The following is a 20,252-nucleotide window of genomic DNA, read 5'->3' as shown; positions in this document are numbered from 1 at the left end:
GCAGCATATTCTGCTCGCACCGCGGCCCCGCAAGTAACACCGAAATTCACTAAGAACTCACCTGGTAATTGTTCCATCAATATCAGAAATGATGATTTTATCATCCCAGCTCCACAAGTAAATGGTACCCTCACAGCGACACGTCCCCTGGTATTGAGTGGTAACGCTGAACACAACATCATTTGGACCGTTTTTCAGCTTCAGACTTTTCTGAAATGGAAAATAATTACAGTCAGATCACAATCCACCATCGGCCCGTCAACGCAGGTTTGGATACAACGGCTGAGAATTAGTCTGGGCCGGATAAGCTCTCGGTGGTTGAATAGATATCATTTAGCGTTTTTATACACTTGTTCGGATGGAGTATCATGCACAGTAAATAGCTTTGCCCGGGCTATTGAGGAAACGGAAACAAGTTTATTTAAAAAAAAAAAACTGATAGTAGAAGAACATTAAATTTGGTATTTCTACAATAACGATATAGCTAGAGCATGTGAACGGAGAGTCTTATACAGTGCCTACAATAGTATTCAACCCCCTGCAGATTTAGCAGGTTTGATAAGATGCAAATAAGTTAGAGCCTGCAAACTTCAAACAAGAGCAGGATTTATTAACAGATGCATAAATCTTGCAAACCAACAAGTTATGTTGCTCAGTTAAATTTTAATAAATTTTCAACATAAAAGTGTGGGTCAATTATTATTCAACCCCTAGATTTAATATTTTGTGGAATAACCCTTGTTTGCAATTACAGCTAATAATCGTCTTTTATAAGACCTGATCAGGCCGGCACAGGTCTCTGGAGTTATCTTGGCCCACTCCTCCATGCAGATCTTCTCCAAGTTATCTAGGTTCTTTGGGTGTCTCATGTGGACTTTAATCTTGAGCTCCTTCCACACGTTTTCAATTGGGTTAAGGTCAGGAGACTGACTAGGCCACTGCAACACCTTCATTTTTTCCCTCTTGAACCAGGCCTTGGTTTTCTTGGCTGTGTGCTTTGGGTCATTGTCTTGTTGGAAGATGAAATGACGACCCATCTTAAGATCCTTGATGGAGGAGCAGAGGTTCTTGGCCAAAATCTCCAGGTAGGCCGTGCTATCCATCTTCCCATGGATGCGGACCAGATGGCCAGGCCCCTTGGCTGAGAAACAGCCCCACAGAATGATGCTGCCACCACCATGCTTGACTGTAGGGATGGTATTCTTGGGGTCGTATGCAGTGCCATCCAGTCTCCAAACGTCACGTGTGTGGTTGGCACCAAAGATCTCGATCTTGGTCTCATCAGACCAGAGAAACTTGAACCAGTCTGTCTCAGAGTCCTCCAAGTGATCATGAGCAAACTGTAGACGAGCCTTGACATGACGCTTTGAAAGTAAAAGGTAGCTTACGGGCTCGTCTGGAACGGAGACCATTGCGGTGGAGTACGTTACTTATGGTATTGACTGAAACCAATGTCCCCACTGCCATGAGATCTTCCCGGAGCTCCTTCCTTGTTGTCCTTGGGTTAGCCTTGACTCTTCGGACAAGCCTGGCCTCGGCACGGGTCGAAACTTTCAAAGGCTGTCCAGGCCGTGGAAGGCTAACAGTAGTTCCATAAGCCTTCCACTTCCGGATGATGCTCCCAACAGTGGAGACAGGTAGGCCCAACTCCTTGGAAAGGGTTTTGTACCCCTTGCCAGCCTTGTGACCCTCCACGATCTTGTCTCTGACGGCCTTGGAATGCTCCTTTGTCTTTCCCATGTTGACCAAGTATGAGTGCTGTTCACAAGTTTGGGGAGGGTCTTAATTAGTCAGAAAAGGCTGGAAAAAGAGATAATTAATCCAAACATGTGAAGCTCATTGTTCTTTGTGCCTGAAATACTTCTTAATACTTTAGGGGAACCAAACAGAATTCTTGTGGTTTGAGGGGTTGAATAATAAATGGCCCTCTGAATAAACTTTTCACAATTTTAAAAAAAAAAATAAAAAAAGAAATAACATTCTTTTTTGCTGCAGTGCATTTCACACTTCCAGGCTGATCTACAGTCCAAATGTCACAAAGCCAAGTTAATTCCGAATGTGTAAACCTGCTTAATCTGCAGGGGGTTGAATACTACTTGTAGGCACTGTACATCAACTAAATACAACTGTGTCAGTTTACCAATAAAGACAATAACTGGCCCTAAAAAATAATAAGAAATTAAAATAAATAATGGTCTACATGTAAAAACTGAATTTTCCTCCCCCCCCCCACTTGTACAAATACAAGGCTTTTCCCAAATTAGTTCTTAATTAATGAGTGCTCGCCACTCCTCAATACTGAAATGGTTATTAGGGTGCTCGGGCACTTTCATTACTTGATCGAGTATCGCGGGTGCTGAAATCCCCTCCCTGCATATTTCACAGCCAACTACTTGTAGGGATTGCCTGCCATACACGGTAATGCCATAGCCATGTTGGCTTCTGGCAATACAGTGATTGGCCAGCTGCATCGTGTCATCGGGTCTTATATAAGTGATGCGATGTTTGGCACACTCCCCTCTGAAAGCGGTTTTGGGAGAGTTGATCTAAGAGAAACAGCTTAGATTAGAGTAGGCATGTAGGCAGGGTTTAATTGCTATTATGGTAATTCTATACCGTTGCTGCACGATTAAATCAAAATATCCTTTTTAGGGCTACATACTGTGCTTTCGCTAGTCAAACTGCTGTCACCTGCATTCAGTGTAGGGATAGCAGGTGGCGAAGGGATAGTTTTGGCTTAAAGGCATATAGGCAAGGTTTATTGACTTACAGTCCTTCTATAGGTATACTGCTGCTACAACGTAAAAACAAAAAAGTACTTTTCAGGGTTATATATTTTGTTGTCCCCTATTAATACCAGAACGTTTTCAGGTATAAATAACTAATTTAAAACGTGTAAGTTGTATAGTAAGGGACGGGGAAGTGGTTGTGCTGCTGATGGTGCGCGCCGAGGATGTGGGCCATGCGAAACTGTGTCTCCGGCGGAAGTCCGGGATCATGCACAATGAGCCAAAGTCAAGCATTGGATGAGATTGCAGCATTGAGGTAAGTGACCATACCTTTGACTCTGCGCATTCATTAGAATGTTAGCACACCCCTGTGGACGTACTAATATGCTATGTGGGCCGACCAGCCAAGGGAAGTAACGTCCTTGCGTCTAGTCCCTGCGCTCATTAGCATATCATATGGATCTTTAGAAATACTTTTTCTAAAAGATCCCTTTATCTATGCTAGTGTATACAGGGAGGGTTAGGCAGGGATTAGCAATATGTACCCAGTACTGCTCATGGTTCTGGGTGCATATTGAACTTGACAGATTCCCTTTAAGCATGCCGGAGGTGATACCATACACCATAGACAGTCTAGCCTAGGAAGAACTGTCCAGACTAGGCTACTTAGGACATTAAGTACTGTATGCAGAATAGAGTGGTCATCTGGCCATGGAAGGCAGCGAAGGTGAACTACACTTTTAAAGAGATTTTATCTACTACACTTATTGGTATTGCAGATATATTGTGTATATAGGATCAGTAGATATTAGAAAACGCCAATTCACCTCCTACATACCAAAAATATGGGAAACAGAACTAATACATTGAAGTATTCCTAGGATGTTCATTTTGGCCTTATGTTAAAATGGTCTCACGGGCACCAAAAAAAATTTGCCAAGGCTTAAACAAAACAGTGTAACGATGCCCCAAATTTACCAAACAGCGTGGACCACTATGACAAACCTGGGACATTTTCAGACTTCGTAGTCTAAGTTTACACTTTCTAAAAATCAGACAGCACTGATACAAACGCCTCCATCAAACACCCATTCATTCATTTTTTTTTTGCTCCACACGGCAAACATTTCTTGTAAATTTCCATACTCCGAGGATACATTTTATTTGATTGTGCCTCATTACTGGCTGCGGCCTTTTTCACCAGATATAACCAATTTACTTCTCGTATAGTACATTGATACATCTAATGGACATCCCTAATGCACTCCCATCTAACATCAGACCAATTATACCTAGACTCCGCACGCAACTCTTAAAGCGTGAGCCTCGGCTAACAAGTACCCACTGCAGCCGGGATAATGGCTCCATTTCTCTGCGGCGGTCCGGCTAATATTCACTGGGTGGATACAGCAAACTGCTCCACACCAGGCTCACCATCTTAGATGTGAGCACCAATGCAGGATTGTAATATCAGAAGTATCCGATAAAAGCAAATCTTTCTTTTTTAGTAATAATTCCCAGTTGGATAAATAAGGCTGTCAATGTAATGTAAAAACAGCTCTTAACCTCCGACACATGGACATGGAGCTACATAGAGTCTATGCTCTGTTGCCAGACTTTGTAGATTATGCATGAAATGATCAATCACTTTATTCAAAAATTATGTTGTGTTCCCCCCCCCCCCAAAAAAAAAACAACAAAACTCCAAATTGCCAATTATAAACCCGATTCATTAAAGCTTTTAGGTCACAGTTCTTCGGTAAAAGCTTTGAAAAGCCACAAAATGTTGTTGTCACGAGGTTGTGTTAAAATTTTGCAACTTTTGGTGGTCCTACGCCATTTTAACCCAGCTCTGACAAAAAGGGGAAGGACGGGGTGTGGCAACCTCCGCTCATCGAATTCACAACAAGTGATGTTATGCCTTACACCACAAATCTTACTCCAGTCCTCAACTAGAGCAAGATATGTGGCTAACCGCATACGGAGGTGCTTACCATTATTCAGATGCGCTGGATTCATTAAGAGGTGTACGATTCTTAAAGAATCAGGAGCGTCAGACTTGATGGCCAGGCATCAAGATTGGCAGGAACATTGCTGGTGTGTCTCCCTTTTGTCCAATTTTCTCTCTACGGCCTGTTGTCGAGTGCAATCCATCTACAGCAGCAGAGACCCAGGGATGGACTACAGGACATTGATTGTGGGGGAGGGTGGGGGGGGGGGGGTTTCTTTGTCTGTGAAACTGTATAAGGGGATGACAGAGAGGCAGGCTTTCAGTTTAAGGTAGTCAGACAAAAGAAAGGAGCAATGAACGCTGGTGTCACAGGGTACTTAATAACAGGACAAGTGATCCTAGGCTGGCCTTCGGACTTGAAACCCTGGCTGTCCATCATCTCTGAGGTGGGCTTGATGGTAGCCTGGTCTGAGCCCCCACCGTGACCCTAACTCCTGTCTGAGCCCTGATCTTACTCCCCCCTCTCCCACTCCCTCAGGGCAGGCCAGAAAACACAAAGACAAAACGCCACAAAACAACACAGGGAAAGGAGAATGAAAACTTGTACACGCAGCACTCAAAATACACAGGAGAGACAATGTGTGTCCTGGGGAAAAACGAAAAAGGGGAGAAAGTAACACACAACAGGGGAACGCTCACACCACTCAGAAGTGCAAAACGGATCACAATACACTGGAAAAGTACCAAGACCGGGCTAGCTGAAGCTATCATTGGCACACACAGGAATAAAGCTGTGCTTTAAATAGGGAGGAGACAGCTACACATGGCAAATAGCAACCTGAGCTCTGAGGTCCTGCTGACCAGTCTGCAGGAATTAACTCCTGCAGAGCTGAAGATCTGTAAACCAGAACTAGCCAATGCCCAGCTCTGGCTGAACAATCCAGAATCCTCAGGTTGCTTGTCAGACTCTGTAGTGTGAACAGAGTCTGACAATGCCGTGCCAGCAGGTGTGTACAAAGCAGAACATCGCATGACAGCTGGGAAAGAAAGCTTCAATCACATATAGTGCTGGCAGAATGCTGGCAAAGAGAAAAGGCTCACTGAAGAGTCAGAGCCATATGATAAGCAGAGTGACGGTGCATGGGGGCGTGTCAATGCACTTGGAATAAATAGTGACACGCCCCCTGTGAACTTGCAGCCTGTTTGGCATATTTCCTCTACACTAGATTTCTCATGAATGGCAAATTGGAACTCTGCTAAAAAAAAAGTTATCATCTTACTGAGGGGCCAAGCGCCGACACAGCCATACGACTACTTCCATATGTAAAGCCTTGCTGACAGGTTCCTTTTAAAGGGTCATGATGGACTATAAATATAAGGAGCAGATGACGTACCTTAATCAGCCCAATGTTACCCATAGTCATTATGTGTCTGGGCACGCTGACAGATTAGGTCTGTTTATGGTGCACCGTCTAATAATACCGTACACTGCCGTCTACTCTCTATTACATGCTAATGTCCTGCTGGGAATAGACATGGACCCGGCACTCACCAGCTGCTCCGAGGTCAGCCGGAGCGTCTTCTTATATGTAACACCAGACGATGAGAGGTGGCTTTGGTTCGATTGCATGGAGCCTATATTCTGCTTGGCCGCTCTGGGGTCCTCGTCGCTGGACGACGATTCATCCTTTATTCTGGAATAAAACACAGGAAGATGACGTGATGAACCGGAAAATGCATTTGGCCGCGGGCTGAAAAAATACATTTGCTCCGACTCGTTGAGTGCATTAATTGATTGTCTATCGAAAGCGTCGTCTCCGGGGAAGATACCGAAAACCTGAATGTTAAAACTGTCAATGAGCGAGCCGTACTTGATCCTTCATTCATACCAGACTCCTTCCATTGAGAATAGGGTTTCCTATAATACCGAGCACTCAGATGTGATATGTTATGAATCATATGGAGTAAAAATAACCCTGTCTGAATGGTAATCAGATTACATAGCATTACAGTCACAGGATCCTGCCAGCCTTAAAAGGCGGATACTGCGAAGCCGAGAAGAGAAATGAAAATCAGTTGATTGCACAGAAATTAACCCCTAATGACAAACTCAACCTTGGCCTTAAAGTCAGTTATCACCCAGCCATTTTTAGGTTCCACATTCTCCGCTGATTAAATAATATTAATTATATAATGGTTGGAACCTAGTTTCTCTGATACAATAGTTGAAATTTCCAACTTTGGACACTACCAGCAGCTACCACTAGAGGGGGCTACTACACACTATGATATCAGTATGCAGTAAGCTCCTTAGCTCCCCCTAGTGGATGAAATAGGCTGCAGAATTATATCACACAATGCTATGTCTATGCAGAGGATTGGGGCTCCATATTCCAAAATTATTTTTTTTGGCGTATAAGCTGCGGACACCACCACCGGGCTCTTATATACTGCATTCTAACATGCTGTATATAAGAGCCCAGGCCGAGTGTAGAACATAAAAAACACTTTATAATACTTACCTAACATTTACGCTGTGGGCCTACTGGGCGTCTCCGTTGTCCGGCGCCGCCACGGCCTGTTTTGGTCATCTTTCTTCTCCTTCTCTAGCCGCGGTGCATGACGGGTCCGATATCATCCACCCTCGCCGGCATTCAGGTCCTGAGCAGGCGCACTTTGATCTGCCCAGAGCAGGGCAGATCAAAGCATTGTAGTGTGCCTGCGCAGGACCGGCGAGTGTGTATGACTTAGACGTGTCATGCACCCAGGCTTCAGAAAGAGGACGAAGATGGCCGAAAGAGGAGGCGCCGCCACCGGACAACGGAGACGCCCATTAGGTCCACAGCGTGACCGTTAGGTAAGTATTATAAAGTGTTTTTTATGTTATACCCCGGCCTGGGCTCTTATATACAGCATGTTAGGGGCACTTTGCACACTACGACATCGCAAGCCGTTGCTGCGATGTCGAGCGCGATAGTCCCCGCCCCCGTCGCAGCTGTGATATCATGATGATAGCTGCCGTAGAGAACATTATCGCTATGCCAGCTTCACATGCACTCACCTTCCCTGCGACGTCGCTCTGGCCGGCGACCCGCCTCCTTATTAAGGGGGTGTGTCGTGCAGTGTCATAGCGACGTCACACGGCAGGCGGCCAATAGAAGCGGAGGGGCGGAGATGAGCGGGACGTACACATTCCGCCCACCTCCTTCCTTCCGCATTGCAGCCGGGACGCAGGTAAGATGTTCCTCGCTCCTGCGGCTTCACACACAGCGATGTTTGCTGCCGCAGGAACAAGGAACAACATCGTAACATTGGTCATTCCCAATTCATGGAAATGACCGACGCTACTCCCGATGATACGATTACGACGCTTTTGCGCTCGTTAATCATATCAAAAAGGCTTTACACACTACGATATCGCCTGCGACGCCGGATGTGCGTCACTTTCAATTTGACCCCACCGACATCGCACCTGAGATATCGTAGTGTGCAAAGTACCCCTTTAAATGCTGTATTTAAGAGCCTGGTGGTGGTGGCCGCAGCTTATAGGCCAGTGTGTGACAGGTTCCCTTTAAGATATCTTATAGAATTAATTAGTAGATGCATCTGAACTGCATAAGTATTTTAAAGTTTAAGGAGCGTTACATGTTACATGCCTATGTCATATCATAGCATCATCCTAGGGACCTTATTGGTTAAGTTTGTAAACAATGGCGATCAAAATGGCATTGATGACTGGCTGTGGCAAAATGGGAGCTCCCAAAACACCCATTCCCTTTCCATGATAAGTTTCATTGACCAAGTGAAAACGTCAAAGTCTGGGAAAGTCTCAGATCCCCGCAGTGTAGTGTCAATCGCCAGAAAAGTATAAAAAGTGACATTCAGCTCTCACTGATTGTATATGGTTAAAGGGAATCTGTCACCATGTTTTTGCTCCCCCATCTGAGAGCAGCATAATGTAGAGACAGAGACCCGGATTCCAGCGATGTGACACTTACTGAGCTGTTTGCTGCCATTTTGATATAATAAATCTTTTCTCTGCTGCAGATCTAGCAGTTATACAGAGCTCATGAATATGCTGGACTACCTGCAGCACACCAAGTAGTCCTCTAATGATAATCGACTGCTGATTAATCAGTGATTTTATCAAAGCTACACTAAGCAGCCCAGTAAGTGACCACTAGAATCTGGATCTCTGCCCCTTTGCTATACTGCTCGCAGATTAAGAGGCATAAACCTGGTGACAGATTCCCTTTAACAAATATCTCGAATCTGTTCACAAGTCAACTTGTCAATCATGGGTTTTAGAAGCAGGACTCCAAATTTCTCTAGGAGTCCTGGTAGCAATTGTAAAAGCAGATACATACTGAATCAAATAAATAAAAAAAAATTGCAAAAACACACACACACACACACACACACACACACACACACACACACACACACACACACACACACACACACACACACACACACAGTACAGACCAAAAGTTTGGACACACCTTCTCATCTCTAGAACAACTATTAAGAGGAGACATTGTGCAGCAGGCCTTCATGGTAAAATAGCTGCTAGGAAACCACTGCTAAGGACAGGAAACAAGCAGAAGAGACTTGTTTGGGCTAAAGAACACAAGGAATGGACATTAGACCAGTGGAACAGTGGAAATATGTGCTTTGGTCTGATGAGTCCAAATTTGAGATCTTTAGATCCAACCACCGTGTCTTTGTAGAAAAGGTGAACGGATGGACTCTACATGGCTGGTTCCCACCGTGAAGCATGGAGGAGGAGGTGTAATGGTGTGGTGGTGCTTTGCTGGTGACATTATTGGGGATTTATTCAAAATTTAAGGCATACAAAACCAGCATGGCTACCACAGCATCTTGCAGCGGCGTGCTATTCCATCCGGTTTGCGTTTAGTTGGACCATCATTTATTTTTCAACAGGACAATGACCCCCAAACACACCTCCAGGCTGTGTAAGGGCTATTTGACTAAGAAGTAGAGTGATGGGGTGCTACGCCAGATGACCTGGCCTCCACAGTCACCAGACCTGAACCCAATCGAGATGGTTTGTGGTGAGCTGGACCGCAGAGTGAAGGCAAAAGGGCCAACAAGTGCTAAGCATCTCTGGGAACTCCTTCAAGACTGTTGGAAGACCATTTCCAGTGACTACCTCTTGAAGCTCATCAAGAGAATGCCAAGAGTGTGCAAAGCAGTAATCAAAGCAAAAGGTGGCTACTTTGAAGAACCTAGAATATAAGACATATTTATATTTTCAGTTGTTTCACACTTTTTTGTTAAGTATTTCATTCCACATGTTTTAATGCCTTCAATGTGAATCTACAATTTTCAGAGCCCTGAAAATAAAGAAAACTCTTTGAATGAGGTGTGTCCAAACTTTTGGTCTGCACTGTATGATATATATATATATATATATATATATATATATATATACACATATATATATATATACATATATATATATATATATATATATATATGTATATATATATATATGTATATATATATATATATATATATATATACATATACATATATATATATATATATACACATATATACATATATATACATATATATACACACATACATACATACCCACTATTTTGACTTCTGGCAGTTACATACTGAATCAAACCTTAATAAAAAAAAAGATGATATATTCCTCCAGTTCTGAATTCTATCGTCCTGAAGGAAGTGTTTTGCCCAAAAATAGACCATAGAAAATAAAAAACAAAATATAAAAAAAGGGGGTTTTTTTTATGTTGGACATCACCATGTAAATTATAACTAAATATATCAGAATTCCTGCACACTGGACATTATTTTTAACACTGAACTCATCCTGTTGTGTACAGAAAACATTTCAGCAATCTCATTATCATCACAGATCGGATTACAATGAAAGGTAACACCTCTATAGACAGTATTAACAGAGGATCCACCAATCGGTAATGTTACAGCTCACCTCCTCCTCTTTCCTTCACAATGACTTTTCTCTAAGTTAGGGCATATTCTAGTAGTATTAGGATTGTCTAGTTCTGTACAATCAAATGAGAACCATATTTGTTTAAATATATGTATAAATACATACATATTATATACACACACACACACAAATATATATAGCGAAATAAAAAAAAAATATAATAAATATATATGGATAGATACACAGGTAATAAAGTATGATGATCCAAACATACCAATATATAAATTTTTTACCCATCAGTGCAGATGCTTGATGAGCTCGCCTTTTTCTACCCTGTTAAAGGGAACCAATCACCAGGATTTTCTTATATAACCTAAAGCCAGTGCTATACTGTCAGCACTATCGGGCTGATTCTCTACATACCTTTAGTTGTCAGCTAGGATGTATAGGTTTTGACACACAAGCAAGTAAAGCTTGTGAAATGAACAGTTTTTTGATTGGCAGCAGCTGCTAATAGCTGGTGTGGGGTTTCACAGTGATTCCCGCCTCCCCTAACTGTTGTTCCTCCCTTTATCTTTTAGTTATGCTAATTCCATTATAGAAGTGTTTTACTAAAGGTTGTGGCTATAAATCATGGTGGCTAAAAAGGACCTGTGCTGAGGTCATACCCATGTGACCAGAAGGGGCAGGTCCTCAGCCAACATAGCTGATACGAGGAAGCAACATTATTTTTCTGTTGGCTGAGGCCCCCCTTCTGGTCACATGGGTATGACATCAGCACAGGTGCTTCTAGCCACCAAGATTTATAGCCACAAACTTCAATAATGGAATTAGCATAAATAATAGATAGTGGCAGGGGGCAGGAATCAATAAGAATAACCACCCCCGCTATTAGCTGATCAGCTGCTGCCAATCAAAAAACTGTACATTTTACAAACTTGACTTGCTTGTGTTTAAAAACCTATATATATCCGATCTGATAACTAAAGATATGTATAGAATCAGCCTGATAGTGCCAGTATAGCACTGGCTTTAGGTTATATGGGAAAATCCTGGTGATTGGTGCGCTTTAAGTATGAAGCACATGTAATGACCTACCTCTGCTCAATACCGCTGCCGACAGTTTGTTCACCGGGGTAAGGGCCTTTTCCACTTAAGCCTTGATCGTTCTTTGACTCCTAATAAAAATCAGATGTTATGCCAGTCATTATAAGGTTTGGGGAAGCTAGAAGTTACGGAAATATAGGATGTTGAGGACAATATGATAAATCCAGATATCCAAGATTTTACCGTTTATAACAAGTCATTAAAAAATATTGTGCATATAAAATTTTAACGGAGAGGATAAAAAAAAAGAAAAGTGGAAGTTGGGTCCAGACTAACATTCACTTTACCAGGAAGGGGCCTGGATGGTACAAACCAAGTTTTTCGGCTGAGAAAGAGATTTCATGGAAAATAAATCTGTCACCTTTCCTAATATTGTTCATCACATTAATCCAATATACGAGTATGATCCATCCCCATACCCCGGCGTGCCCCTCACTCTTATTTCATTCCTCTACTAGCTTTAGATTTCCCTCTTAGGACCTCCGTCACTTTCCCTGTGCAATAGAAGCTCCTTACAATCTTTAAAATTAATTCTAGAACTTTCCGCCTTTTGTCTCTTGGGACTCTTTCCTGTCTTCCTACCCACTTCAATAGGAAAGTCCATTCCTCTAAAAATTGTTAAGGCCCCTATACACATTAGACTAATGTCAACTGACCCTGGCGATATCAATGGGTTTGCCGATGTTCTAATATATATATGGGGGGTGCTAATCGACTGATGGTCAAGAGATGTCGACCGCGAATGTCCAATTTTGGACTGCCGATCCCATTGTTTTCCCTGACACAAGCCGCTGCCAATGTTTCAGTCAGTGGCTTTTTCACAGAGAGCACAGGAGCACTCAGTCGAATGAGACAACCTGTGTATAGTAGCGTTGGCCCAGTTGGCTATCGGCCAAACAATTAAATCGAAGCATCACTCAGCCAACAGCCATAAATGTGTAAGACCAGCATTAGAAAAGTCCTTCAACAAATTTATCATAGGATGTCCTGCTGCTTTGGCCTCTTGCAATTAGCTGTAATATATGGCCAAGTCTGCAGTGCCACCAATGGAGAGATGTGGCATTACACTTATTATAGAACCCAGTAGGCTTCTGCTGCAAAGCAAGGACATGTTGGGTCCTGGAACCAATAAAGTTTTAAGCTCCCGTCCATATTAGACTAAAGCTGGCTCAACCAGCCAATATCAGTGAGATCAGCCGAGTATTGCCATCTCTAAACATTTTAAATAACCAAATGTCCGTGAAAAACACACACGTTTTGCACGTTCCATGGTGTAGGTGCCTGTTCATGTGCCTGTTCATGTGCCTGTGCCTGTGCCTGTTCATGTGCCTGTTCATGTGCCTGTTCATGTGCCTGTTCATGTGCCTGTGCTTAGCATTTGCTGTTAAGGCGGCGTTACACGCTACGATTTATCTGACGATATGTCATCGGGGTCACGGTTTCCGTGACGCACATCCGGCATCGTTAGCGACATTGTTGCGTGTGACACCTACAAGCGACTCCGAACGATCGCAAATAGGTTGAAAATCGTTGAATCGTTGACACGTCATTCAGTTTCAAAATAGTATTCGTCGTTTGGATCGCATCAGACATATTAGTACGGTTGACACCCTGCCAAAGAGGAACAACATCCAAACGACCGCCTTGGTCAAACAATATATCACTGAACGATGTTGCGTCGTTTGTGAGATAGTTACGTGTGACCGCTAATAAAAGACCTGTGTGCAATATTGGCAAATCGTATCAACGATCTGGGCGTGTCACATCATTTAAAAGATAGTCAGATAAATCGTAGCGTGTAAAGCGTCCTTTAGTGTGCTATCCTTGTGACATCTAGATAGCACATGTACAGCATGAACTTCTATACTTGCCTGTCTTCGGCGCTGCTGCTGTTGCTTTTGGGTCCGCGGTGAAGTGAATCTTCATGAGCATAATGAGTGGGCCCCAGAAGCAACAGCAGAGAGAGTAGTACTGAAGACAGCAGCGCAGGTAACAGGCGAGTATAGAAAATCATTTTATTTCAAAGACGCATGTTTTCTCCGGTACGCGTCACATGGATCACATCAGCGTGTGGGCCGTGTGACACCCGTGCTGATGGTGAAAAACGGACATGTCACCGTGTGGTGCACATGGACACACGTGTGCTCCACACAGACACACAGTCCATGTCAAAACACGCACGTGTGCGCAGACCCATTGATTGTCCAGGTTTCTGGTACTTGTAAAAATGGACGTCACACGTACCAGAAACAAGGATGTGTGAAGGAGGCCTTACATAGGATTACTTGCCCTATCAAGTGCTCCAATGTTCTCAATGAGGACATTAGCGTGCCGCTGACTGTCATTTCTCAAGGCAACTTATGTTCTAGAGAACAAAAGGATCAGCAAGGCGAAATCAAACATCATCTGTCGGGGGAGACTCGGGAGGTCAGGGGGCTGATAGATTGTCGAGCAAAACAGCTGCTATCAGTAGGTTCAGCTGACGTTAAGTCTAAAGGCCCCGTCACACACAACGAGATCGCTAACGAGATCGTTGCTGTGTCACCGTTTCCGTGACGCAGCAGTGATCTCGTTATGTGTGACACCTACCAGCGATCAGGCCCCTGCTGTGAGATCTCTAGTCGTTGCTGAATGGTTAGGACCATTTTCTTCAAAGGCGATGTCCTGCTGGGCAGGACGCATCGCTGTGTTTGACGCCTACCAACGACCTCCTAACACAGTCCCAACGCCCGCCGAGATCATTATACAGGTCACTGATCGTTACTGCGTCGTTGGTAAGATCTGACTGTGTGACATCTCACCAGCGACCTCCCAGCGACTTATGAGGTCACATAGTTTTCGGGATCGCTGGCAAGTGGTTAAATGTGACGTGGGCTTCAGGTACATGCAGGACTTAATTCTAATGGTCGATTTATTTTTTTTTTTTTTTTAGGGGTAGAGAAAAGCTGCTGCCAGATTCACAGAACACAGCCTGCTTACTTGGGAGTTGGGAAAGATAACTATTGGCCAAACGATCGGGGGCCGTTAGTAGTCACTATTCTCGTAGATCAAAGATATCCAGGTCCTACCACCAAATATGTGCTTTCTAGGTCATGTATAAATGAGTTTTCTAAACCGGAAAATCTTTAGATTTCTGAGTGTGAAGCCAAAAATTGTTGAATTACATGGAAATTACTAGTCAAAGAAACAATATGGGAACCAGATGACAGCTGCTTACCACTTTTATACTATTGTTGCTTCCACGCCAAGAGAACCACCATCTTCCTCCCTTTTTAGGCATCTTGTCTCTCATCAGAGTGTCCACAGTAACCTGTGATAAATGCACGGTGACCACAGTAACGAAAAAAAAAGCAAAAAACAGAAATATCTAAATGAATAAAATGATAATGGAAAAAAAACTGAAAAAGTAACACGTAAAAAGCAGTGAAGCAACGGCAAGCAAGCAAGCAAGCACGTGTATGAGAAACATACATACTGTCTGCTGGCCACAGAGACTAGAAAAACAAAATCTAATGGAATCTACCACTGCACAGACGTAATCAAAGCACGAGTACTTGAAAGAAAATGAGAAAAAAAAGAAAAATATAAAACATATAAAAGTCTGTTAGTATTTGGAGTCTATGAAGAGTTAGCCCCAGTTTTTTCATTTGTTCCTCAGAATATACCTTTGACTATCTGTCATGGTTTCTGCCAAACTTTTGAGTTTGGTAAATCTTTACATATGATTTATAAGACCTCAATATGCAGATTTGAGACAATTAAGACTATTATCTGCTATTCTACTTATGAAGCAATAACGTGGGCCGTGGCACCTTATGTGGCCAAAATTTCTCAACTGTGTCTATAGCTATAGCTATAGAGGATAAAATGAACTAGAAGGATAACAACCTTATTCTGACACAGAATCTGTCAGAAGGTTTTTGCTATGTATATTGAGTACAGCATGCTGTAGGGGTTAAGACACAAAAATCAACTGTGCATCTGTTATCAGGCTGTGTTCTGTTTACTTATACTAAAGGCTTTATCTCCTAGTGATTATGACTGCTGGATTACAATGTAACACAAGGGCAGTCGAACATGGCCCCTCCTCTGATTGTACATTGATAGTGAGGTGTCAATCACTATAAAGAGCCAGATGTGGGTGGGGCACCTAGTGATTATGACTGCTGGATTACAATGTAACACGCACGGCAGTCTGGCACGCCCCCTGCTCTAATTGATAAATCACTGTCAATATACAATCAATATAAAGAGGCGGATGTGGGTGGGGTTAGCCTTTTCAGCTCTGCTGCATTGCTAAATCTAAATATTCTGATTGTTTCAGAACGGCTGCACCCAGTAATCTAAGTTGAATTTAGGGTGTCATTGCCTACATTATGTTGCTCTTAGATGAGGTAGCAAAAACCTGCTGACAGATTCCCTTTAAATATCTCAGGAGTCACAAATTTTAAATCTGTCAATAAGATCAACCCCCACATCCCCAAACTGCTATATGGACTTGCAGATCTTTGAAATGTAAATCCTTGGACACCTTTATTCTCTATCTGTTGCTGCATTTTTGAGAACTTTTTAATTCATATAAAAAAAATGAGGTACTAAGTGCTTTGGGCGTGACACAGCACTTAACAGGTCTCTAGCTCCTGAGCTTGGTTCTCCACCCAGCTCCAGCCTTTGTATCAGGTTTGATAGCTCCCCGTCTGTGTGATATAAGACGCCAGGCAATGAAATCAGACAGTGAGCTATCAATTAAGCAAAAGGCTGGTGCCAGTGGGGAAATAACCTTGAGAGGCAGAGGCTTGTTAATTGCTCGGTCATTCCCAGAGCACTTCATACTAGAGGCGAGCGAGCATTTTCAAATGAAACCTTTTGATGGTTCTTTATATGATATCTGCCATATTGCTAAACCATAATGGGTCATCAGAAGGTTAGAATATAAATTAATACTTACACCCACCCATACCAGTCACCTCTCCGCCCCATCTTCTACTCACTGCCACCCATCCAGTCCTGGTTGAATCTTCTTATCACAGCTCTGGACCTTCTCTTCCGCTGAACCATCTCAGGCCTCATCAGTGCCATAAGTTCTGGTACAACGTGAAGAGACCCAAGGATTCAGCGGGTAAAAGTAGGAGGCGACAAAGACCAAAGACCAAACAGGTGATGGTGAGGTGGGGAGGGGCCAGAGTGATAAGCGGTGAGTATAAGGATTTTTTAACATTTGTTAAAAAAAAAACCATTAAATTATGGCTTGGTGTCTTGAGAGACACTACAGCATAATAAGGGACATTAAATTTACGGAGAATAAAAAAAAAAAAAAATCTTTCAGAGAAAATCTGCACAAACTGGCGAATATCATTTTTACTTAATGCTGCATTTGCACATGAATTAAAATGATACTTACTTGGGACTGCAACAACAGATAGAAGATATAAAAGTGTCAGTGGATTTACATTTGAAAGATCTGCATGCCCATATATGCAGTTTGTGAGGAGGGGGGTAACCTTGTTGACAGATTTTCAATGAAGGACTATTCCCATGGGAGACACTAATTATCTCTAAAAAAAGGTGCAAGTCCTACAAGTGGAACCTGTACCTATTGGGAGAATAGGAGTCCCTTCTTCAACATTCAGCACCACAGGGAGGAGGAGACCATGCATACGGCTCTCAACATTGTAAATTATGGGTTTATTAATTCCTATGTAGTACAATGAAGAACCTGCATGGCATACCTAATCTCTAACTCATGTACTTCTTTTCAGAGAGTTAAGCAGGAGGTCAGAGGATCTCATCTTCATAATATAAGGGACCCTGACATGGCTACACAGCGTACAATAAGACCTGAAAGGGGTTGTTCTGGACAACATTAATGGTCTATCCTTAAGAGTGCCCGTCTGGGAAGGAGGAAGGACAGGCAGGCAGACCGGTGCAAAAGCTGACCCACCTATTAGATATTCTGTTGCACCTCTAATCAAATAACAGGGCAATTCACAAACTTTACTTGCCTATATTTCAGAAACTATATTTGGCGGATTCGATCAGCCCTAGAGCTGACAAATAAAGGTATGTATATAAACAGCATGATAGCGCCAGTATAAGACTGGCTTTAGTTTATATAGGAAATTCCTGGTGGTTGGTCCTCTTTAAAGGGAATCGGTCAGGTGATTTTCTAGCACAATGCTAATGTTATCTTTAAATAGGACTTAAGGAGACCTTTCAGGATCAGTAAGTTTAATTGCTCTAAAGGTACCGTCACACTTTAGCGATGCAGCAGCGATCCGACCAGCGATCTGACCTGGTCAGGATCGCTGCTGCGTCGCTACATGGTCGCTGGTGAGCTGTCAAACAGGTAGATCTCACCAGCGACCAGTGACCAGCCCCCAGCCAGCAGCGACGTGCAAGCGATGCTGCGCTTGCAGGGAGCCGGCGTCTGGAAGCTGAGGACACTGGTAACCACAGTAAACATCAGGTATGGTTACCCGATATTTACATTGGTTACCAGCTCACACCGCTTAGCGCTGGCTCCCTGCACTCGTAGCCACAGTACACATCGGTTAATAAGCAAACCTTTGCTTATTTACCCGATGTATAATCCGGCTACGTGTGCAGGGAGCAGGGAGTCGGCACTGACAGCGTGAAAACGGCGGATGCTAGTAACTAAGGTAAATATCGGGTAACCACCTTGGTTACCCGATGTTTACCTTGGTTACAGCTTACCGCAGGATGCCAGATGCCGGCTCCTGCTCCCTGCACATTCAGGATTGTTGCTCTCTCGCTGTCACACACAGCGATGTGTGCTTATCAGCGGGAGAGCAACAATAAAAAAAAATGAACCAGGGCTGTGTGTAACGAGCAGCGATCTCACAGCAGGGGCCAGATCGCTGCTCAGTGTCACACACAGCGAGATCGCTAATGAGGTCACTGCTGCGTCACCAAAACCGTGACTCTGCTGTGTGTGAAGCACCCCTAAGTTATCCTGTTCTCTTGTTATAAGCTCCTAACTAGTCAAGCAAATGTAAATACAAACTGCATAGTCACTGCTCTCCCCTTCCACCTTTCAGTGCTGTCATAAGTGAAAATAAATCTGAACTAAATTTGCACTTCTGTCCCCCAACCATACTTCCTTTCACCTCTCAGCACTGATAGCGTACCGTCTCACTAAACAACGTACCAGCAATTCCGACCACGATACGGCCTGGTCAGGATCGCTGGTGCGTTGCTACATGGTCGCTGGTGAGCTGTTAAATCAGGCAGATCTCACCAGCGACTCTGCGCTTGGTAACCAGGGTAAATATCGGGTAACTAAGCAAAGCGCTTTGCTTGGTTACCCGATATTTACCCTGGTTTCCAGCGTACACCGCTTAGCGCTGGCTCCCTGCACAGTGTGCACACGTGGCCAGGGTACACATCGGGTTACTAAGCAAAGCACTTTGCTTAGGTACCTATTTACCCTGGCTACGTGTGCAGGGAGCCAGCGTTAAGCAGTTTACGCTGGTAACCAGGGTAAATATCGGGTAACTAAGCAAAGCGCCGATATTTACCCTGGTTACCAGCGTAGGCTGCTTACACAGTCGGTGCTCGTTGGTCTCCCGCCGTCAAACACGCCGGTGAGTGCTGCACAGCGGGAGACCAACAAGCAAAACATGAACCAGAACAGTGTGTAACGATCAGCGATTTCACAGCAGGGGCCAGGTCGCTGCTTAGTGTCACACACAGCGAGATCGCTGATGAGGTCACTGGTACATCACAAAACCTGTGACTCAGCAGCGATCTCACTATGTGAGAAGGACCCCATAGTGAATGCACTGGGAGGTGGATGAACATGCAAATTGTTTTTATATCCACTTGACTAGCCTGCAAGAGACACTGAATGCTAAAGAGCTTACAGCAAGATAACAGGATAAGGTAGAACAATAAAACTTACTGATCCTGAAAGGTCTCCTTAAAGCTGGGTTCACACTAAGCGACAGCGACAACGACGTCGCTGTTACGTCACCATTTTCGGTGACGTAACAGCGACCTTGTAAGTCGCTGTTATGATCGCTGCTTAGCTGTCAAACACAGCAGAAGCAGCGATCATAACGTCGCTACATGTGCAGAGAGCAGGGAGCCGCGCTTAGCGCTGGCTCCTTGCTCTCCTAGGTACAGTACACATCGGGTTAATTAACCCGATGTGTGCTGCAGCTACATGTCACAGTGCAGAGAGCAGGGAGCCGCGCGCACTGCTTAGCACTGGCTCCTTGCTCTCCTTGCTACAGTATACATCGGGTTAATTACCTGATGTGTACTGCAGCCACATGTGCACAGAGCAGGAGCCGGCACTGGCAGCCAGAGCGGAGGCTGGTAACGAAGGAAAATATCGGGTAACCAGGGAAAGGTCTTCCCTTGGTTACCCGATGTTTACACTGGTTACAGCTTACCGCAGCTGCCAGAAGCCGGCTCCTGCTGCCTGCTCGCTTCATTTCGTCGCTCTTTCGCTGTCACACACAGCGGTGTGTGTGTCACAGCGGGAGAGTGA

At 43.9% G+C, this 20,252-nt stretch overlaps 1 protein-coding gene across 6 annotated transcripts in view; it reads right to left on the bottom strand.

The window, feature by feature from the left end:
- The window catches only part of LPIN1 (lipin 1), a 279,658-nt gene that overhangs the window by 27,509 nt on the left and 231,897 nt on the right, over positions 1-20,252 (bottom strand). For 4 of the 6 annotated variants that reach the window (XM_075341117.1, XM_075341119.1, XM_075341121.1 and 1 more), the window contains exons 12-16: positions 15,213-15,290; positions 14,955-15,047; positions 11,729-11,808; positions 6,233-6,374; positions 62-210 (exon numbers count right to left, since the gene is read on the bottom strand). In XM_075341117.1, coding sequence (XP_075197232.1) covers positions 62-210; positions 6,233-6,374; positions 11,729-11,808; positions 14,955-15,047; positions 15,213-15,290 — 542 coding nt within the window. The remainder of the gene's footprint in view (positions 1-61; positions 211-6,232; positions 6,375-11,728; positions 11,809-14,954; positions 15,048-15,212; positions 15,291-20,252) is intronic. The other 2 variants (XM_075341123.1, XM_075341120.1) reach the window with 1 other exon arrangement.

Source organism: Anomaloglossus baeobatrachus, chromosome 3 (assembly GCF_048569485.1).
Source record: "Anomaloglossus baeobatrachus isolate aAnoBae1 chromosome 3, aAnoBae1.hap1, whole genome shotgun sequence".
Taxonomy (NCBI): Eukaryota; Metazoa; Chordata; class Amphibia; order Anura; family Aromobatidae; genus Anomaloglossus; species Anomaloglossus baeobatrachus.
This window is presented reverse-complemented; position numbering and strand designations above follow the sequence as displayed.